The sequence below is a fragment of the Ornithodoros turicata genome, chromosome 3 (genome assembly GCF_037126465.1).
Source record: "Ornithodoros turicata isolate Travis chromosome 3, ASM3712646v1, whole genome shotgun sequence".
Classification (NCBI taxonomy): domain Eukaryota; kingdom Metazoa; phylum Arthropoda; class Arachnida; order Ixodida; family Argasidae; genus Ornithodoros; species Ornithodoros turicata.
Genome location: NC_088203.1, coordinates 88,939,104 through 88,961,709, shown reverse-complemented (window position 1 = coordinate 88,961,709; position 22,606 = coordinate 88,939,104). Strand labels below are relative to the sequence as shown.

The window sequence follows — 22,606 nt, the reverse complement described above, 5'->3', positions numbered from 1 at the left end:
CGTGACCTCTATTCGTTTGGAATACGCGGTCGTCTTCTACGCTGCATTGCGGATTTCCTCTAAGGAATAACTTTTAGAGTTGAATTGGGCAATATCCTGTCACGTCCTTTCATGCAGGAGGACAGTGTTCTTCAGGGATCCGTTCTAAGTGTTACTTCGAATGTTCTAAGTGTTTCTAAGGGTTATATGTGTCTCTTGTACCGGTCGCGGTTCTGTACAATAGCTCAATATGGCTCAACGCACTCACTCAGCAATAGTCAACGCTCAGCAACGATGACTCAACACATGACAACAACAACACACATGACTCAAGGCACTCAACGGAATCACCAGCCACTGAACGCCGTTAGCAACCACTCAGCACTCACACCTCATCTCTGGAACACGCCCGGATCGCAGCGCTCCTGTTCCCGCCATCGTGCTGCTGCTGCATCAACTGCCACTATCACAAGCCGTGTGTCCAGTCATCCAACACTCACGAGTCGTCCCCATGCTCCACTTCGCAGTATCGACGCGAACATCAACTGCATGCGCCACTCGCGTCTGAAGGGGGAGTGATGTAGGGGCCCGTGGACGACGACGTGCCTATTCCCTGTTGAAAAAACCAGTAAGATTTAAACTGGAAATGTTACTGGTCAGACCGGAAATGCCACTGGTCACACTGGAAATGCCACTGGTCAGACTGGAAAAGACTGGATATCGGACTGGCAATACTGGAAACCAGTTGATACTGGTCACTGGATACACCGGATTTTCACTGGATACACTGGAAACCAGTGTACACTGGTCACTGGCAGTACTGGATTTTCACTGGATACACTGGAAACCAGTGTACACTGGTCACTGGCAGTACTGGATTTTCACTGGATACACTGGAAACCAGTGTACACTGGTCACTGGCAGTACTGGAGTTTCACTGGATACTGACTGTACTGGATTTTAACGGGGTACACTGGAAACCAGTCTACCGCACTGGAGTTTCACTGGGACAAGTGAAACTGGCGCTAGATATACTATAATCCAGTGTACACTGATTACAGATCATAGTCCCACTGGAGTAGAGTCCTATAGAGATCAGAGATGTGTTAGTTTTACTCATAACCTTCAAAAAGTAATTAGTCGCGTCACTTCTTTATAATGCATAACGCTAAATCGTTACTTTTGTACAGTATGCAGTTACTGGGTATTAGTCATTACTTTGTCTTCAAGTTGTTAACAGAGTTACATTAGCCGTCAAGAATATAATGGCATTATACATTACATGCTGTATGCACACTTGGGTCTCAAAAACATAATGAATTACGCGCTGCCTCATTTTTGCAACGCATTACCGGTAATGCGCTACTTCAAACATGATATTACATGGTTAATCAATTATGCGCTAATTGCAATCAATCCAAGTAAGTCGCCCTGATATGGAAGCTATGTGGATTTCTGAATCTTTGACGTCGAGACGTCAGCGTTGATAAACGAATCCCAGACGAATCCAGACGAATCCCAGATGAATCTGGGATTCGTCAGTTTATCAACGCCAGCTCATTTCTTCGCTCCGATTTTATGTCGGCACAGTTCACATAGAATGCGGCCCAGGATGCATATTCCCCACGGCGTCAGTCGTGACGTTGCCCACTTCTGTGAAGTCGACAACAGCGAGCTCTTTCACCATCATCACCACCGTCGCTCAATTAAAAAACAAAAAAACAAAACGAGAACACTTGCTGGATTATCGAAACTCGAGGCATTCGTGATATTTCGTTATTCAACGGAATTTGTCGGCTTAATAACATAAAAACCAGCAGTGTGGAAAATTCATTCAAAAGTCATTAAAGTCACCAAACCGTCGCTTGTTTCGGTTTCAAACCGCTGCGTCTAGCGTCTAGCAACCATGAAGAAAGAGCACAAAGCAGCGTTCAGCGGGCTTCCTCGTGGTTTCTTGTGTTCAACTCATGTGTATGTTATCGTTGAGTTTAATCGGCAAGATATACTGCATCTCGTGCGTGACGTTTGTTGATGTGTTCGCTATTCGTCTGACGACGCAAAAGCTGTTGTGCCAGTGCCGTGACTACATGCCGTACAACTTGCCGGACCAGCCCGGACCAGGACCATGCCGGTAATGTATTATTTATTCGTTTCGTGTTACTTATTCACGTTAAACTAACACTAAGGCGTTGTATTCTCGTCTTTTGTGTTTTGCGTGCTCTACCATATATATCTTCAATGCAGTGGGTGTATCTTCGCAGTATAGGTGCAGGATTCAGTTCCTCCAGCGCTTTGTCTGCATAAATGTGATAGATATTTGTGCAAAAGAATATTGTGTTTCTCGTTGTGTATGTATGAACAGGAATTCGAAAGTAATCTTTCCGCTTCATTACGTTTATGTCGATTACGGTTGTTGTGTCGTTTCACCGTCAGTGCACAAATGGTGTTGCATTGTAGGATCAACAGATCTGGATGTGTATCATGGGTGGGCAGTTGCAAGCAATCAAAAAACAAGAGCCTGGTAGTGTCCTGCTATGTTTTGAACTATCCATGTTCTAAAGCATTGAGGCTTTGTTGAGTGTGTCTTTGCAGTCTGTTCCAGTCTCAGAATAGTTATTTTCCACCGTATGTGTTGGTTTATCGACAATTTTTATCGCGCTGCCTTTGGCTGCTGAGAGCCATCAATCACTAAAATAATTTTGCTCATTTAGCAAGTGCTAAAGAAGGTCAGAATGAATGAATGACCTTTTTATGCTGGAAATTACATATGTTGACAAATTTAAGTCATCACTTGGACAGGTAACAGATGTTTGTTGATTGTTGCTGCACTGAGAACAGATAAAACTGTTCCGTTTTGAAATATAGATCATGCTATTACTGCGAACAACCCAGAATCATTTTTTAATGTTTTCTTAATTGATGAGTGCACAGAGTGATTTAGTAGCTAGCTCAACTTTTGAGAAACCCTCTCTGACCCTATTTCCTTTCAGAAATTGGTGTCTCATGTCAAGCACACACAAGAAAAGGCGCTGCAGCATTTGCAGCACATCACTTCACGGTATATGTGAAAGCATACTTCGGCAAATAAGGTGAGCAACTATTCAATGTCTGTAACATTTTAATTATGAGTGTTAATATGAGTTCCCATTAAGAACAATATTTGCATATTACGTGATGAAATTGTCAAACACACATCTAGGAATACACCAGAAGGACACCACAGGACGCTTCAGAGTCTGGATGTACCATATCTGATGAAAATCTTGCACCACAGAGGCTGCTCGATGGATGGATGGGTTACAACCCTGATGAAGCAGCGAAGTTCAAGGGAACAACAGGTGCACGACACTATCATTGCTGGACAAAATTGGTGAGTACAATATACATTCATTGCGGTAACATGTATCCCTTATGGTTACAGCAGTGCATTTATTGTTAGATAAAAGTCATTATTAGGGACTTAATGAGGCCGAGGGCAGCCACCTCATCTCTGTATTTTTCGTGCCCTTATTTACACTTGGGTGTTTGCCTTGCAGAGGTTGAACAGAAAGATGCCGCACAGGGAACGAGCATGTCACTCAAACTGTTTGGCCGGAAATCCTGGAGCAAGAGGAAACTTCCGCACAAGACTACAAAAAAAAGTAGACTTAGAAGTCCATGTATACGGTGTGTTCTCTTTTTTGTTCTTTAGTGCGGCTTGATTATTAGTACTGTATGTTTGTTAGATAATCATTTCTTAAACAACATGTTTCTTCTTTGTAGGGAGAGCACCTTTGGTGGAAGAGGCTTGTCGGTCGACACTGTTATTTGGTACTTAAATATATTTTATCTATTTATATTACTACACAACAAAATCAGCCAATTTCAGGTATGCAAAGGAAGGACAAGTGCACACCACGCATTCCATCACTTATATTGTGCCCTGGTTCATTTCAAAACCTGCACCGGTTGTCATGCCTCCCTACATGCCATCACACACATTGCGTTCTGTTGTTGACAGTAAGGTTTTTTTGAATCTTGTTTGCTCATCATGTTGTAGAGGCAGTGAAACCTCCCTAGTACCGACGTTCGTGGGACCAACGCTTTAGTTCGCAAGACAGAGGAGTCCGCATGTGAGAGATACAAGACATTAGGGCCGTTACTTTACGCCAGGAATTGTATCAATAATATCCTGAAGTGTTGAAAATATCTCGAAGAAGTTTTGAAGAAATCTCGTAAATAAACATGTGCTCTAAATTCATGCGAAATCGAGTGGAAAAACTTCCAATACGTTAAATGCTCAATTCGGGGAGAAATTGGTCTCAGCTACTCAAAAGCTAGCTCTACTGGTTCGGTACAAATGGTTATGTAATTGCTGCCAAACAAGTTAGTGTGCATTCCGACAGATATCTCAGTGAGGGCAATTTGACGGGTAAAAATCGGGTTTCACCGTAAAAAGGACACCTTGAATTGGCGGAAGAATCCGGTTAAACCCTGAAACTAATAATTATGCACTTTATGCAAAAAGTTCAAACTAGCCTTGTTAGAGAGAGGCGATAAAGTACCCAAGATGTGACTACCTTCTCCATGAGGGATATACCATGGTCTGTCGATACCAAGTCACCATGTTAACCGTAATTGTTTTGCTGTAGCTGCTCCTGTGTGCCAAAATCACTTGCCCTATGTATTTTTCTGTCATGTGCCATTTATAATTGCTGAACAAACTGGCATGTATGAGTCTCACTGATTGCATTTCGCATTGTACTGTGGATTCCAAAAATTAATTTTGAACCTGCGATATCATGAGTACCCGTGTAAGCTGCCTGTGCCTGCTTCCTGCCTTCACCAACAGAGGGGCACGGATCACTGCAACGTATCATGTCAATATTTCTCGGTCCGCTTCTATTTCTATGGCACACCTTCGTGCGTTTCCCATTTCACAGGGCCTTCGGTCTCTCTGATGTTGCATTGATTCCCGACGATGACACTTAGTTGTGGACACGTCCACGTCGGCATTCTTATTTACGTGCAACCCTGTTATATGCCGTTGCGAGACCAACTGATGGCGTCTGTGTATTATACCACAGTGACTGAGAGTGGACTACTGACTGACGTTATGTAGCTGAGTATAGCAACAACTTTTGAAACAGTTTTGTCAATGCTGCACAAGGTGTGAATTTTTTAATTAAATTTAAATTTGGGAAGCGCTGCGAGTGGCTGACTGCTGGAGGTGCCGTCTTTATTACAGCCGCAAAAAGAAGTAACACATTGCATAGGTATCACGCCTTTCTGCGATGGAAATTATCGTGACATCTATTTGTGACATATATTAATAAAAAAGAATGAACGACGCGTTCTCACGACAAGGGTTCGCCTTGTCTGGCGTGGCGCAACCTTCCTCTTTATTGACCAAATCCTGTCTAAGTGACCAAATAATGAAGGGGCTCAGGGGATGCATATGTTACCTATGCAATGTAGCCGGGCAGTTTTTTGTTACTTCTTATTGCGGCTGTAATAAAGACGGCACCTCCAGCAATGAGCCACTTGGTAGCACTTCCCAGTACAGAATTTTTTTAAGCACACACCCTGTGCAGTATTAACAAAACTGCTGCAAAAGTTGTTGTTATACTCGGCTACATATCGCGAGTCAGTATTCCGCCCTCAGTTGCTGCGGCATAATAGGCATACGCCATCTGTTGGTCTCGCAACGGCATATAAAAGGGATGCACTTAAATAAGAATGCCGACGTGGACATGTCCACAACTAAGTGTCATCGGCGGGAGATCGAAGGCCCTGTGAAATGGGAAACGCGCGATGGCGTGCCACTCGAAAGTGCAGTCGGAGTGAAGGCCGCAGCAGCGAGACCTGGGCACAGAGAAAAATTCGCTGCGTTCACCCTACTAAAATAGTGCAACGTATTTTTGCAGGTGGATTTAGGGGAAACGTTGGCCTTTCAGTAACCGCAAAATTATTGGAATAAGTATTGCAGGGGCTGAGGTATGCCATACCAAGCATTGGCAATTTTCTGCTCTCACCTAACTTTACTGCCATCTCTTTCGGCAACACACGGTGTACACGAGCCAAGAGTTACGACTGCACTAAACAGAAACATAGAAAACGAAAACATTTGTTCTCTCAGCTCAGAAAGAATGTGTGCTGCATGGAGTTTCAGTTAACTGTTACGAGACCATACATTACAACGCAGGGATCAATAGAACAGCAGAGATAAGCAATAAGACTATGTTGTCATGTGTTGTGTCACACTATGACGGCTTTGTGGGCTGGTTGGTAGCCTTTGTGGTTGCGTTGATCTTTATTTCATCCTCATTTTCACATTAAACACAACACTATCATATTAGCAGAGGTGTATGAGGATGCATTACAAGACCATATGCATATTCAGCAAAATTCTCGCCTACGTTCCAAAACTAACTCCAGAGTAGAGCAGTCGCGTGACATGGTTGTACCACGTGAACATGGGGGTAGGGGAACCCTTGGGTAGGTGCTGGTATGGGCGTGAGTACGATTCTCAACATGACGACAGTGACGTTTTGGCCCCAGGACATCAGATCTGCTGGCCGCTGTTTCGCTTTCATGACTGTGTTGAATTCAGTATGGGGTCATCTGCGTGTGTTCGTAAAGCACTCACGCCATTAATTTGGGGTATTCATACCGCACAATTTGAGGAACGGTAGCACTGTTCTGGTCCGCAGTTAGCTCAAAAACGCGTAGAACCAGCTTTCCATCTTCACATACAGCGAGCTGATGTGTGTGGTACATATGGTTCCGTGCATGGTGCTCTGTAGAAAACATCAAGTCAGAAAATCCGCAATGGAATTTCAGGACGTCCTCCATGATGCAGCCGAGACAAGCTCCAGCAAAAGCAGACGACAGCTTTGACGTCACTAGTCCTACCTACCCCCGTCTGATAGGGAGTAAAGCCAGTTGACTCCGAGTAGCTACTCTCGAGGAGGCTACCCACTTTTGGAACAGGTCGTGACGTCATAGAGTAGGTTCTGGAACGCGGAGAATAGCTACTCTGGGGTCTGTCTGGAACGTAGCCCTCATAAACACTCAGTGTCCGAAGAGATTTTCTTGACTTAAGGGGTAATTTGACTAAAGTAGGGTAAAGTAGGTTATGCTGGGTATCGTAGTAATTATGGATGAAATTATACTTAACCAGTGTTTGATTCAAGCAAACTTCACTGTATTTCAGGTTCACCTTGGCAATTACTATTTTATCCCCGTGGATAAATTCACGTACATTCAGCAGGGAACAACAGACATAAAGCTTGTCAAAGACCTGGCACGCCACCTCTGGACGCCAGAGGAAATGACTACAAGAAGCATGACTGGCAAACCATGTCGCAGGCCGGGAGTGACCGCTGGCTTGAAGTACCAGGCAACCCCTGAAAAGCTGGAGGCCGTAACAAGTAAGCTATCTTTTGTATCACTTGAGATTAGGTCAGATGCAGAATGTAATGCCCTTCTAATGACCGCTTCCACAGGGGACACCTTTATGCATGAATACCTTGCTTTTTCTTTACCAGATGGCCGCTCAAAGTACATCGACAGCCACCCCACCGAGGTGCCGAAAGATGTGCGCATGAGAACTGTCCGAAAAACGCTAAGTGATTTTTTTGCTGATGTCGCCCGCTATGGAAAGCGGAGGAAAACAGTACCATAAATAAAGAAACTATGTAACATTACTAGGTTGTGAATGTCAAATTTATACAAAGGCGAACGTCAAAACATGCTGTTGAGCAGGGCCTACCAGTAAGCCCCAGTCTGCCAGTGATCTGACCAGTTTACCAGTGTGGAGACTGGTACCGGTAAAGCCAGTCTGCCAGTGAGCTGGCCAGTCTACCAGTATGGAGACTGGTACCAGTATAGCCAGTGACTATACTGGGTCAATAATCCGGTTTGGCACTGTAGACTGGTTTCCGGTCTGCCCAGTGATACTGGTTTTTTCAACAGGGTTGCGCCTGGGAGCCAGTTCTAGCGGCACCGTCCTAGCGTGAGGCCCCGCACATCTGCCCGCTGGGGCATTCCATCATCGCCGCTCGAGACTCGTGTAGAGGAGCACCACCTCCTCTACAGTGGCACTCCATCGTCCAAAGCAGACGAAAAATCAGGAGGCGTGGCCTTTCTGTGTCACCTTATTATTCGCCAGTATGTCATTCTTGGCCGCTCTCGCCGACTTTGTGAAAGAAGTTCGGCATGGCAAATTTTGGCTCGACGTCTCTCCTCTCCCAACGCAGGAAATACAAGTCTATCTCTGTCGCCCGCTCACGACGTCGTGTCCGGCGTCGCCCAGTGAGAACTGGCTCTAAGTATCACAATTGAAGACAAGCAGGACGCTTATCTGCACCACATTTGGCATTATGGCGACTGAGAACGAGGTCTTTTTCCTCCGAAAAACAGTGTTAAGCCCTCCTTCCTTCGTGTCAAAAGCTATTAAATCAGTGGTAAGATATTTGATTACAGCTTTTCACTCGTGTTTGATTTCTTCAAACGGTTTACCGTTGTTGTTTTTGCTACCTCTCTCGTACGCAGTCGGTGCGAGGGGAAAAGCGAATGACACTCGCATGTATTGCCATTTGGTCTCACCGTGTGACACAGAACGAATGTCACTCAGTCTGAATGTCATTTGCTGAGAATGGCATTCAATTTGCCGTGTGACAGGGCAGTAATACCCCAGTCAGACGGCATGCTCGAAGGACTTCGGGGAATTTTCATTTGCAAAAAATGACCTCTCAGAGCCGTGTCAGACGGCAGCTCAAAGGACCTTTCTAAGAAATGACCATCAACGCGAAAGGAGGCCCCCAACGACATTTGAGGTGTAGAAAGGAGCAATCTCGACAACAGTGTTATGCCATTGTACCCTCGCTACCTTCGCAGCTGAATGTAGGAAAACCTATAAAATGTGGATAATGGAGTGAAACTGTGTAAACGTATTTAGATATCCTATTTAGAGAAGTGCATATGACTTCTGCATCTTGATTTGTGGCGCACAGACCAACTTCAAATTTCCAAAGCAGACAGGGAAAACGAAACCGAAAAAGGGAGCCGGTGAGGGCAGTCAGTTGAGGAGCACTTCTTTCCGGCCTGTCTGGCAGGCGCCCAGGAACAAAGGTCATTTGAGAGGCCGATGGCCATTTCTCGCAATTGACATTTGAAATGCTGTCTGACTAGGGTATAAGACGACGTGTACAAAGCATCATCACTTTTCCGTTCGGAGCCAAGTCGTTATTACCTAGACCCATTCAATATTCCCAGTTGTAAAAACACAAGCTGGCGTCCGAGCCCGTAAACCTTTAGCCCTATTACTCAGGAAAATTTTACTATGTGCCAGTTTCGGACAAAAGAAGCGTTTTCCGCGTTTCACAGCAACTTGCTCTCGAGGCAGTTAAATTGCTTGTTAAGGAATAAGTACTCGTCAGATGTGTATATACGTGAAGCGAACAGATGTGATGTGTTTATTCAGCCTTCCGAGAAAGTACATGCAATGAGGTAGGCGTTGGGGAAACACACAAAACAAAATATTGTGTTTGGAAGAATATGTGGTGTTCATATCCGAAGACGAAATCCCCTAGGAAAGACATGAGTCAACGTCAAACGCGAGACAGGGTCTTCAAACAACACAGTACATGCAGCAGACCAGGCAGCATCCAAGGGCGTAGAGAGGGCGGGGGAGGGGTCTTACGGTGCTTGAACCTCCCTCCCCTCAAGAAACGTAGGCCACCTTGCATGCATCGTGCCATTTCTTCACGGTGGCTGAGGTTAATTCAGGTTAATTCGAACTCAATAAATGTGATTACCACTGGCTGGCGATCACCATTTTGCATAGTGAATGTGGGAAGAAAGAAAGGAAATGAAAGGAACGAAAATGACAAGGAAGTACGAAGTACCGGAGACCGACGTCTCCAGCACTTCGGGGAAAGGAAATTGGGTTTACGGTGATCAGAAGCACACGGGACGCAAGAACGGGGAAAACACATATGTAATATTAGGAGCTGATTCGGTGATACAGTCTCTCATATCTCTCTGATAATCTCAGTACCATTGGTGATGTCATTGCCTGGATCAAGCTTGGCCCTTTGCTTGGCTTTGCGGGCTTGTTCAGTAATCTTCAATGTTTTTGGCACTCCCGTCCTTTCCGGGTCGCTCCTCAGTTGCCGGTGTCGACTCTTTGTTTTCTGTTCTTCGTGCAGCTAGCTCTAGACCCCCATTGTCCTATGAGAAAGTTTCCGAGCTGGAGATTCAGTGCCCTTCCGAGCTCGCCACTGCTCATGTCACATTGCGCAAACGGTGGCGGGTCTCGCGAAAGCAAGAATTCGGGGAAAGAAAGAAATACGGCCTCATAATAAAAGAAACATATAATAAAATATGCAAGATCTAATAAAATAAAATATGTACGCCCCTCGTCGCCCCTCCTAACTTTTTTAAACTATCAGAAAAGCAAATGCTGGAAAGTAAACAAGAAAAAAGAATGCACAAGGCATTCAGAGGAAGAGAGAGAGAATGCAGCTCATACCAGGACAACTCATACCAACACAGTTCATGCCAGTACAACTCATACCGGAATAACTCATACCAAGACAACTCAAACCAAGACAACTCAAACCAAGGCAACTCAAACCAAGGCAACTCATACCACGACCAACTCATACCACGACCAACTCATACCACGACCAACTCATACCACGACCAACTCATACCACGACCAACTCACACGAAGACAACTCATACCACACTAAACTTTTTTTTTTTGTGGGGGGAATGTTTTATTTTATTTCATTTATTATTTTTTGCTTGCGGGAAGGGGTGTTGATTTGGTGATGGGTGAAGTAGCTCTTTTGTGCCATTCAAATTCAAGTCACGCTGGGGAAGGCCATATTAGGGGAAAGAAACGAAGAAATGAACTTATACTGAAGGAAATGTACAAGTCCTATAAAAGGCAGTTGCCGACATTCACTAAACAACAGTTGAAGCACACTGGAATTGCAGTGAGAAATGGGGACTTTTTTTTTTTTTAAAGAAGCCAAATCGAGAATGTCGCACATTTCCATTGTCGCACTGAACACTAAAACACTAATCCTTTGAATATGTGGCCATTGGCACGTTTCTCCAGGCGTTGTTATCTCGATTTGTTGGGGTGCCAGCCTGGGGCTAGCAACCCATTCTTCATGGTTGCCAGCCAGACTTGTAGAACTTTAGTAGAACGGTGGGAAGAACTAAACAGCAGCCTCCACGTTGACTAAATTGGTCCGATTCTCTAGGAACGGCTTCTTGGCTTTGCCTCCTATTCGTGAAACCAGTCAAATGTACTCTAAAAAAAAAAAAAAAAAGAAAAAAAACTCTGAAGTATTCCACAGGACCACGAAAATGCGGCACATTTCAATTTATTTTAGTTCAAAATTCCCTTAAACCACTGTAGTGCCGTTTAACTGTCCTTCAGTGCGCTTCGGTGAATGTCATTTGTGGAAATCTTATACTTCCTTCAGTATAAGTGAAGTTTTGTGACTCTTTTTTTTCTCTCTCTCTGGTACGGCCTTCCCCGGCGTGGCATGAGATTTGAGTTTGAAAAGCTAATCCCAAAAACAACCCCTCTTCCCGCAAAAAAGAAAAAAAAAAGAAAAAAAGTGTGGTATGAGTTGTCTTGGTATGAGCTGTCTTGATGTGAGTTCTCCTGGTATGAGCTGTCTTGGTATGAGTTGTCTTCGTATAAGCTGAGTGTGGTATGAGTTGTCTTCGTATAAGCTGAGTGTGGTATGAGTTGTCCAAGTACGAGTTGTAAAGCCCATGTATGTATATAGTCCACCAGCCTGTCTGCGGATACTATTTGATCTGTGTTCCTCTAGGTTACGGGACTTAATTTTGTGTTGGGCCATTGGAGGTACCTTTTGCTAATGACTACCAGGTATCTAAGGAATGTGCAGAACTGGTACCCACCGATACAGTTTGACACCACGAGTTGAATGTCAATACAGCAGTAGAGCATTAATCGCAATTTGAATTCCTCGCCTCTTATTCACTAGATCATTTATTCTTACGCTTTTACAATAGCCGCGTTGATGACACGTGCCGCCTTCAATGCATATCTGGAACCCTAACACGCTGCCTGACCCTGTATCCTGAAGTATGAACGGCTGTTAGGAGTCTCGTGCTTAATGATCATTTTAAGTACCCGAAGAACAGGTTATTCTAAAGCGCGTGGAAACGCTTCCCCTGCGCTCGCCATAAAAGCTTCCTAATTAAGAAATCCCGCGAGGCATTCATACAGGTGTGCTTGCCAGCTTGCGTTTTTAGAACTGAGCACATTTGGTCGCTCAACATAGTCACGACTTGTTCCGAACAAGAAGACAAGCATCGTTCATCGGACATCATTTTGAGACACTCTGTCTAAACAGAAGTCAGCCCTGCGAGTAACGTCCAGGTCGCACCATGTTTGTAACGGAGTCCTTCGACAGTGCACTTAGAGGAATCTCTGCTGCCGGTAGGTGGAAATTTCATGAAAAGCAAAGTAGCACTAGTAGATTAGAAGATGTATTCACGGCACTAAGTGGTGTTAACGTTACTGGAAAACATAGAACTATTCCTTGCAATTAAATTTGCCTCGTACGGTATGACTCAGTGTGCTTCTGAACCTCTAATAGCTGTAAGACTTTTTTGTTGTTTCAGACTATAGGGTCGTTGAAGGCACCGACCTTCAAAGTGCCATGTACCTGTGGAGGCAAATGGACGGTTTCTTACTCGGCGACTCATCGTTTCGTCCACTGCAACACAGGGTTGCCATGACCAGGAAGTTGACAGAGTTTTATCCTTACGCCCAAAGCATGCTTGACATGGTATGTATGCATGCGTTCAGTGCTCGAATGTTTTCCTTCCATTGGTCATAATATTGTTCGAAGCGGGATACGTGACTGAGTTTCTGACATCATGAGCGGTTTTTACAACAGAGTATTTACAACACAGTTACACAAGAGTTAGAGTTTTACAACCTGAGTTTTTACAACACAGCGTCGCCCAGCAGGGCATATCCAGCTTTTTAGGCTTTCTGGGCGCAAAACACAACTTGGGAAGAGAAAAGTCGCTTCGGCGCAACGAAAGCCCCAAGATGACGGCGCCCACAGCTCTCCGCACGGCACGCTGCGCACCACGTGACCCCTTAAAGCGAATGACTACCGTCCGCGGCGGGATGAATGTGGGAAAAGCGTGTCGGGGATACTGTAAACGAAGCTTATATGGAGACTGTAGTATGCACTTGACACACCCCAAAAGAATAATGTAGCGAGAAATGATGAAGCGGCAAGAAAGTAGCAGAATAGAGAAAAAGGAGAAAGAAAGACAGGAGGAAACAAACAAACAAACAGGAAACAAAGACCCCGAGAGAAAAACAACCTCCCATCAGAACAGTCACAAAACCCCGCCAGACGTTCAATAGGCATGGTAAGTAGCAACTGTTTGGTCTAAATTTCAGCTAAACCAAGGCACGCCTCATAGTTCTTAGTGGTATATTCCTTATTCGCAGGGATCCACTTTGTTGGCAACATGGGGTACTGTGCTTCAATACCCCAGAGATACATGCTGCCTACCCCATTCTCTGATGTTCACACGTCCAACTGCCATGGTTCATATGTCCCTCACAGGTTGGGTAAAGAACGAAACTGCAGATTACTGAGTAAGATTACACTACATGCGTGAGTAGAACGTCAACGTTTCAAGAATGATCTGACAAAAGAACAATGAATCTGAGGGTCACTATGGGAAGATCATTTCTTTCTTTGTGCATGTAAATGCGTGCGTGTACACGTCGTTTCATTCTACATTTTTACGTGATAATGCTGGTAATTGTGGTGCATCAATAAGGGATCAGAAAGGAAGGGGAGTTCACGACTGCATGTACGCTGCACAGGGTGCACTTTACTTTACTTTACTAATTTATTGACTAACTACACTTGATAAAAACAGCTTTCTCTGTGTGCGTGCCTGAGCGCGCTCGCTTTCATTTGTACATTTTGACTGAGTTCATCGCCCATTTTTTAAGTCAGGGAACGGTAACGGTAGCTGAGGAAGAAAGGCCGTATTACCGAAATGAGAGATGGTATCGATACCGGAAACGGGAACGCATACCACGGTACTCCATTACCGGAAGCGGAAACGAAACTGACCATCTTGTATTGAATTCGGGCAAGAGTTATTCCGGTTGTGCAGTGACATGATGGACTTTTCATTTTCTTTCCTTTTTATTTTGTCTCTATTCCCAGCAACATATGCTGTGAATACCAAAGTGAGTTTAATTGCAAATAAAAGCACACTTTACGTGACCCGTTAGTGAGAATTTTGAAGAAAGTATTCAATAACGAAACAGAGAAATAGGTTGAGAAGCATTTGTCTGCAGAAAGTAATCGGTCATAAGTCAACAGGAGATAAACTATAGTCCAGTTCAACTTAGGAAGGGAAAAAAATGTATTCCGGCAGCTCTCAAAATATTACTGCGCCGCAGATGGGATAGCTGGACGCAGAGTGGTCACGCTCTCTCCCTGCGCCAGATAATGTAATCAAACATACTCACTTCGCTTTCGTATTGGTTGTTAAGACTATGACACTACGTTGCAGCAGAAAGTGCTCTCCTCTACCGGTGGCGTATGGAGACGCTGCACTCCTTCTCCTAGCGCGCTATTGCAGCTCCTTATCTCCAACGGCGTACGTTGTTGACGGAGTAGATTTCTTTTCCTTCGTAAGTTGAACACGACTAGTCCACATGACAACACAATATGAACAGCTGTTATGCAGAAAGCTTGTAGGTTCTGTTGACATTTTTGTCTGTTGACTATAAACAGAACGGCAACAGCAATCTCCGTGACTACAATTGTTTCACGGTCTGTGTGTTTCTCTAAGATACGGGAGTTATTTGTGTATTGAGACTTAATTTTGTGACTAATTGGGCCGTTGGAGGTGAAGCCGACCCAGTCTCCGTACCTTTTACTAATGATTACCAGGTTCCCAGCGTGCACAGGAACCTGAACCAACCAATACAGTTTCTCTCATGAGTCCAATGCCGACACAGAAGCACACAATAGTAGCTGCAACTTGAAACCCTTTTACCTAATTACCTGTCACTCGCTGGACGGTTTATTTCGATATTTTTTCTTGGTTGCCTTAAGGCGGATTCATGCGACCTAGTTCACGTTCGCTTCTGAAGACAGTTGACTGCACCGTTACAAGATTGTTCTGTTCGCTTTCCTTTCTTCACGCGCTTTAAGGAAGAGTCGGCATCAGCGTGCAGAGCATGCTAGCAAACGATAAATCCATTATTTTCATTCGCAGGGATCTGAAAAGCTGCAACCAAGCTTGTCGATTTTTCTTTTTTGATTGCCATCAATTCCCAGACTGTCACTGTAGGGAATGACATCATCCTGGCCCAAATATCGCGGGCAGGCGTGCCGAGATGAGCGATTTTGTTGCACCTCCCATGGACTCCCATGTATTGAAAATTTGACAAACATGAATTCGCCAAAAATCAGTGAATCGGGCCAGGCCTTCAAAACTACGTGATTCCCTAGATAAACTCGAGGAGAACACCCCTGTACCAGTTTCCTGTAGTAATTTAGCGAGGTTTACGAGAACCGTGCGGACAAAAATTCCCCATAGACTTCCTTAAGAAGTGAATCCGCCTTAAGGGCGTGCACTTTCTTTAAAGCACGTCTGGATCCCAAGCACGCACCACCTGTTGCTGGAAGTATGAACGCCTGCTAGATGTCTCTGCGCGTAATGGGCATTTAACTACCTGTAGAACCATAACCTAACTGCGCGTCCCATAAAACATGCCTAACGAAGAAATGGCTCGAGGTACTCATACGTGTTTCTTCGCCAGCTTGCGACGTTTACAACTGCGTACATTTAACGGCTCAGATGATCAGGACACGTTCCGAACGAGGAGACAACCGTTCACTGGGTATCATTTTGAGACACGCTGTCTCAAACCCAAGTCAGCTCTGCGAGTAACGTTCTCGTCGCGCAGGATAAACCGACTTTCTGGACTTTTGTCATGCAATTTTACGACCGTGCACTTAGAGGCATTTCTGATGTTGGTAGGTGACCATTGTATGAAACTATCGTAAAGCACCACTAGATTTGAATGAACGAAGCATTAAAACGGAAGCAAGCTGGTGAAGCGATATTGATGATATCGTGTCCTTGAGCTTGAGGTGGTGGTTGGAGCATGAACATCCCTCTCTACTTGTGTTTTGTGTTCCTGTCCCTGCCACCTCCTCAAGCTAGAGGATTTGATACCTTCAAGATCTGAATGTGCATCGAGGAGTGTAAGCTTTACGGCGAGACATGGCCAATTTATAGAAGCGAAATTTGCCATGTACGTTACAGCTCAGTGTGCGCGGGAACCCCTAGTGACTACATGACTTTATGTTGTTTCAGAATATGGAGCCGTTCCATGCATCTGTGGCGCCCAATGAACGTTTTCTTCCTCGGCGACTCATCTTTCCACACCCTGCAAAACAGAGTTGTCATGACGGGGAAGTTGACAGTTTTATCGTTGTCCCTACAACAGATTAACATGGTATGTATGCGTGGTGTTGAATGCTTGAATGTTTTCCTTCAATAAGGTACTAGGTTATAATATCGGTTATACATGGCACGTTTCCCCTGGACATGCCCTACAACATATCGATTTCCTGCAGAAATCTGGGTGATTGACGAGGAGCACGCGTACAGAACAGCAGGCAGCGCGTGCACCGCGGCACGAATACGTAAATAATACGACCCGCTACACGCTGTAACTATATACACTGCTCAGGAAGCTGTTCAGGAATATAGCAGATCGATAAGACAATGAGAAGATATATGCGTAGACACAGTACTACAGACATGTTGCGTGGTAATCGTATTCGGGGTGAAAGAGAGAAGGTTCGATCCACCGGCCAAAAATTTATATGATATCCTTACTTAAAAATACCCTAATCGCTCCCCAACAACACGTCCTTCCCCTAGAAGCACAATGTACTGAAAGTCGAGTGCAATAGGGGTGGACGGGTAGGTGGAAGACCTTGAACAGACCCGGGAAACTAAAGAACATTGATGAGACACATACCGGCCACCCCCATTGCACTCGACTTTCAGTACATTGTGCTGCTTGTGTCGGTACATTGTGCTGGTTGGGTTGTGTCATTCTCATTATTCTGCAGAACGACATAGTCCCGCGTCGTAAAGTGACAGATATATGTTGCATGGGAGTAAACTGAGGGCAAAGTGATGTTAGCTGATGCAGAGAATAATGCCCCGGGTGAATAATTCACGTAGTACGTAATTTTAAGCTTGTTGTTACGCATATTTTGGGGCCCTTTTGTGCTCGATTGTGGATACGTACATGCCTGTCAAGAACGTAACGCAGCATTTCGAAAGTACATGTAGGGTAAGGTGGTCTGTGTTGAAGACAGTTGAACTATTTTGTTAATAGCACTCAGAATAATCGCCTAAATTGTATGATAATTCGTTAACTGGATCCCCAAACCTTTGAGAAATGATCCACAAATTACCGCGGTGCTAAACCAGATACAGGGTCGGACACACATAAGGGCATCGCGGGAGCGCATGACCTGCAAGGACGCCAGCGCCGCCTAACGGATACTCCTGGGTTTAAGACCTCGTGCCTAGCGAACGTTCGCCACCTTTCGGTTGGGTTTGTCATTGCTCTCGTGGCGCGGGCGGGTGGGGAGACCCAGAGCCGTATATTAAAAGGGAGTCTGGCCATTAATGGGTCATGCCTATACCTGAAGCTCTACCCACTTTTTCAGCTTTCTAACCAATGAAGTCTTGAAATATGGGGCGCTATCAATCAACCTATCCTCACTATTTGTCCCCCTATCCAACATGGGCAGCGCCATTTTGGGTGGCAAGTGGATTCGATGGGATTGAAATGGATACATCTCGCAACCCGCAGAACTAGTGGATTTTTGGTGCAAATTTGATGAGCGCCACCTAGGGAGCGTAAGGCACGTCGGGAGTTGTCGTCTGCTTCCGTCGTTGCACCGCTGCCGGCAGAACCACCTGCTGGGACACATTCTGTCGTCGGAATGATTTTTAAACAAATCTACATGAACAGTTTGAATATAAAAGGCAAGAATGTTTATATCCATGAAATCCAGCAATTAAATATAAGATTGTACAGCACAGTGCCGTTTTTGTTATGATTTCGTTGTGATCGCCGCGATCACCGTGTTCACTAGGCCTAACATCGGCGACAAAACGTATTATTTTCGATTAGATATCGACGGATGAGCGTAAGTTGAAACTGATTTCCGAGAAACGTATATGACAATGTGCATTTGCAGTGTAAAATCAGAGTAGTCTGTGAAAAAAATTTGTCACGAAATCCCCGCTTCACTATGTTTGCTTTCGACGCCATTTTGGGTGGCAGTATGGTGTCATGGCGACCCCCTTGGTAAGAAGCAAACCAATCAGAGGAGCGAGACTGTGATTGACAGGTCGAGCCTCTTTTTGTGACTCCTCCCAATGGCCAGACTCCCTTTTAATATACGGCTCTGGGGAGACCCACTTGCTGCTGCTATTCAGTCTCTGCTGGCGATGTTTTGATCGGTGCGTGGCGCGGCGTAATCTTTTACGACATCAACGTTTTATCGGGATCGAGAAGGAAAGTGAAGCAGGCGCATGTAATGACATACGGTGCATCCTTTGCAAACGTCATAACAAGAAAATAAACAGATAACTATACATAACAATAAACAGTTACATGACAAAATCGGAAGATTTAACAACACTGTTTTAACACCGTAGTAACGACACAACGTATGCCGCGACATGCGCCTGTTTCACTTTTATTCTCGGTTCCGATAGGACAAACATTACGTCGCGCCACGCACTGCATGATCAAAACATCGCAGAGATTGAATAGCAATAGCAGGTGGGTCTCCCCGCCCGCCGGCGCCACGAGAGCAATGAGGATTCCAACCGAGAGGTGGCGAACGTTCACTAGGCCCGAGGTCTCAAACCCAGGAGCATCCGTTACGCGGCGCTGGCGTACTTGCAGGTGATGCGCTCCCGCGATACTCTTATGTGTGTCCGACCCTGTACTTTCCAGATTTCCTACGAGCCAAAAATGACAGGCGACATATTATCGTCAACTTACCCCACCCTATGGGTAAGTTGTGGACATCAAAAAATTAATGCCCGGTTTAAATTTTGTACTTTGTTTGGGTCAGCCGAATGGTCAGACAACGAGTACTGCACATGGAAACACAGGGCAGTGACACAGCATCATAACGGCTGATATGATTCGGCTGATAGCGAGGTCATATTTTATTAGCCGAGGAGCAGAAGTGAGCAAATTGGAAGTCAATGCTCGCAACAGTTAGAGATGGAACAAAAAAAAGCCCCTTTTAACTCGACCACATCTGCAAAATCGAGTCTGACGTCTTTCTAAAAAGCACGTGCAGAACACAACACGTTACTTCAAAGCCCATACAACGACAGTGTCTACCCTGGTGTCACAGACGTGAAAAAATTATTGCTAAGAAAATGACACGCAAAAAACCCAAACTGTCCTCAACTTGCCCCTATCTTCAAGTAGCCCCACTTTACCCTATATATCGATCAAGGTAAGCGAAATGATAATCGTGTCCCATATAGTGGGAAAATGGCAGAGTGAAAACTGACCGTGGAAAAACATTTACCAAAGCACACTAGCATACGACAATCATCAAGTTCTCAGAAATTAGTAGCAGTTTGTTGACGAGGGTGCCGGAGTCCCTTTCAGTATCAGAAGGAATACAACGCCTGACTGGACAACAGTATTAACTGTGCTTGCCTTTAAGTTGACGATAGTTAAGTTGACGATTCATCTTGACAAATGTTGTGTGAAAGACCCCTGAGTAGTTTCATTTTAACTCCAACAAGGTGCGGAAGTCGTATTTTGCGTGTTGTTGTTTGATGTACAGTGCCAGTGTGTTGCATACGTGCTCACGCCCTCACGTAATGGCCTAAATGCCCCATGATGGATCAATAAATAATAATACTAGTATCTTTTGAATTCGAACGAAAATATATATGTTGGAGGGGACTTCGGACAAAGTATAAAAACAGGGGCTTGGTTCATGACAGTGAGCTGCTTCTGGGTCTTCAGCCAGCTCGGAGTTGTTTTTGTCGTCGTTTTACGGTAATCGCCTGAACAGTTTAACGGCATCACCCTATCATTGAACTCCACTTTCATTTATTTCACATGCTACTCAAGTGCGTAATATGTAGCTGTTCCTATCTTGCAGCCTCGGGGACAATGTGAAATAATTTCCTTTGTCAGGCGTTCAATACGAAGTAACACGTGCTCTAAATTTCAGCGGAAGCAACGACACTTCATAGTTCTGAGTGGTATATTTCTTATTCGCAGGAATGCACTTGTTGGGGAAAATGGAACACAGTGCTTCAACACAGAGGAGACACGTGCTGCATACCATCATTATTTTATGGCTGCGATGATGACATGTTTATCGTCATGGTTTATATCTCCCACAGGGCGGGTTTGGGATGAAACTGCAAATTCGTTAGTAAGCTTACAGTACATGCGTGAGCAGGTCGTCAACATTTTACCAGAAATTACACACGTCTATCAATTCACATATATATAATTCCACACAGAGAACGCTACGCTAACGTATCGTAAATAATTTTCATGCGTACAAAGCTTGACAAGAGTATGACACAAGTGACACAAGTCAAAACGCACGCGAAACAAATATTCCATCGCTATAATTTCCGATGTGGCCCAAAAAAGCTAATCATCGTCTTCCGTTAACACGATTACACCAGCCATTTAGTGTAGTACTATAATCTGTGAAAGTCTGTTCCGGTTATCAATACATATCGCTGAAAAAAGGGATATAAAGATATCCACATGTCTAAAGCTGGGCATGACACATGTTTAGTTCGTTGTTCATCGGTCGACGTGTGTACGCTGCTCATAGCCACAGTTACTGGCAGAGCGCTAACACGGTACAAAAAAATTGGGGCGAGCTCAGTCGTGTTCTAGTTGCTGCGCAAGAAAAGTCCCAACTATCATCTTCATCATCCGTGTGCGAACCGTAGTATTTTCCCTTCCCCGAGTACGACACGGCGAGGGTATAGCGCACGTCAATCGCGAAACCGAACTTACAGACGTATTGACGTAAAAAATAAGAATAATAATGATAAAAGTACAATAAAAATAAATAAAAACGAAAAAAGTTTGGTGTTGAGTTGAAGAGTAGTGTAAAGCGTATTGTCCAACGCTTTCCGGTGGCTTCTGAATAAATCTGTTGTAGGCATTTGAAGCGGTTTCAAGTCACATGTTTTCCAGTGCAGACAAAGACTGCGCGCTGTTCGAATTATTGTAAATTAATCTGATGATTACACACGCACACACACATAAAGATACGATGATGAGATGATTACTATAACAAGGTACTTTTCTTTCTCTGTGCTGGACGCTAGACCTTTTGACATTGTAAAGGTGTTTGGTGTGTGGCCCCCCATAGCAAGAGGGATGCAGCTCTAACTGCGCTTCTGGAGTTTATTGCATAGTGTTCTTTGGAATCCGATTGTTATGTTTTGTGCGCTGTCGGTGTGTGATGTTGTGATTGTTGCCGCGGTAGCGGACATCAATGCTGTTGCTATTGCGCTGTCGTTTATGTTGCGCACATGTTATCGCTTTGTATTGTGGTCCCGCGACTACGTTTTGGGGAGTGCATGTGTTACGACACGTTTCTGTTCTTGCCATAGTCTTTTCTTTTCTTTTTTTTGAGTACATGTTTCTTTCTGTTTGTTTTTTTTGTCTTTCTGAGTAGCAAAATTAGTTGGGTGCCGAATTCAATTCTCTAGATATTTTTAAATTTTTTAATCAACCTATCAACTGTCTCTGTGCTTGTGTACCGCGTGTGCACGCGGTTTCATTTTACGTTTGTACGTGATAATGTGGATAATTGTTGAGTATCGACAAGGGTCACAGAAAAGAAAGGGAATTCAGTACTCCATGTACGCTGCACGCGCGCACACTGTGCGGCTTAAAAAGGTCTCTCTGTGTGTGCATGTGTGGGTGCCGTGCGTGCGCGCGCGCGCGTTCATTTTACATTTTCCGTGGATGGACTTAGGACAGCCACTGTGACACCAGCGCGTCTAAGAAAGAATGACAAGTGATCGCCGAACAAGGAAGGAAGAAGCTGAAGACAGAAATCGTTAACTATTAAAAAAAACTACTATTGTTACATAATGCTCTAATCTAAACTACATAAACACCTTTTCATACCTTGTAATAAACAGCGCAAATGATGAAATAAATGCCAGCGACCAGAGTCTCTTGCCTTGTCTTTTGTTTCGTATAGCTTTCTGGTCCAGTTTGTTCCTCGATAACACTTTGCAGTTTTTCACACATCTACATGTCTCCAGTGGTAGTCCGACATATTGGAACCATGCAGTTGGAATAATATGAACTGATTGGGAATACCAATGAGAAAGCAATGATTTTCATGTATATTCAGCTACCGCATGCAGCTTTGTTCGTTTCATAATTATTATCAGAGAGTTCTAACAAGTTGTTTGTGCCCGAACAAAACGATCGATTCTGGCGATTCGGAAGGATGAT

General features: G+C 44.5%; 2 protein-coding genes across 5 annotated transcripts; both read left to right on the top strand.

Annotated features, from left to right (window-relative positions):
• Positions 1 to 1,840: 1,840 nt before the first annotated feature.
• Positions 1,841 to 11,623, top strand: LOC135388779 (uncharacterized). 2 transcript variants are annotated; one of them, XR_010421511.1, is made up of 8 exons: positions 1,841 to 2,110; positions 2,970 to 3,068; positions 3,179 to 3,349; positions 3,516 to 3,645; positions 3,742 to 3,789; positions 7,175 to 7,391; positions 7,509 to 8,130; positions 8,220 to 11,623. XR_010421511.1 is itself a non-coding variant. In XM_064618571.1 (7 exons), exons 4-7 carry the CDS (start codon positions 3,637 to 3,639, stop codon positions 7,643 to 7,645), a joined length of 411 nt encoding a protein of 136 aa, XP_064474641.1. In that variant the 5' UTR covers positions 1,853 to 2,110; positions 2,970 to 3,068; positions 3,179 to 3,349; positions 3,516 to 3,636; the 3' UTR covers positions 7,646 to 7,667. The 2 variants fall into 2 exon arrangements, 1 of the variants encoding a protein (XP_064474641.1); XM_064618571.1 differs by lacking the exon at positions 8,220 to 11,623 and having other exon boundaries at positions 1,853 to 2,110; positions 7,509 to 7,667.
• A 103-nt stretch (positions 11,624 to 11,726) lies between these two features.
• Positions 11,727 to 22,316, top strand: LOC135388784 (uncharacterized). Of its 3 annotated transcripts, XM_064618583.1 has the most exons (5): positions 11,727 to 12,457; positions 12,643 to 12,809; positions 13,493 to 13,642; positions 16,399 to 16,540; positions 20,381 to 22,316. In XM_064618583.1, the coding sequence occupies exons 1-3, from the start codon at positions 12,406 to 12,408 to the stop codon at positions 13,640 to 13,642; spliced, it is 369 nt and encodes a 122-aa protein (XP_064474653.1). In that variant the 5' UTR covers positions 11,727 to 12,405; the 3' UTR covers positions 16,399 to 16,540; positions 20,381 to 22,316. The 3 variants fall into 3 exon arrangements, with proteins under 3 accessions (XP_064474653.1, XP_064474654.1, XP_064474652.1); XM_064618584.1 differs by lacking the exon at positions 13,493 to 13,642; XM_064618582.1 differs by having other exon boundaries at positions 13,493 to 16,540.
• Positions 22,317 to 22,606: the final 290 nt, after the last annotated feature.

What these genes read in the sequence shown, in the direction of transcription:
- LOC135388784 (XM_064618583.1), top strand. Translation starts at nt 12,406, where the DNA reads ATGTTTGTAACGGAGTCCTTCGACAGTGCACTTAGAGGAATCTCTGCT. An exon ending in TAGAGGAATCTCTGCTGCCG is followed by an intron (nt 12,458 to 12,642) that starts GTAGGTGGAAAT and finishes TTGTTGTTTCAG; the next exon opens with ACTATAGGGTCGTTGAAGGC. An exon ending in CCCAAAGCATGCTTGACATG is followed by an intron (nt 12,810 to 13,492) that starts GTATGTATGCAT and finishes CCTTATTCGCAG; the next exon opens with GGATCCACTTTGTTGGCAAC.
- LOC135388779 (XM_064618571.1), top strand. An exon ending in TCGGTCGACACTGTTATTTG is followed by an intron (nt 3,790 to 7,174) that starts GTACTTAAATAT and finishes ACTGTATTTCAG; the next exon opens with GTTCACCTTGGCAATTACTA. An exon ending in AAAGCTGGAGGCCGTAACAA is followed by an intron (nt 7,392 to 7,508) that starts GTAAGCTATCTT and finishes TTTCTTTACCAG; the next exon opens with ATGGCCGCTCAAAGTACATC.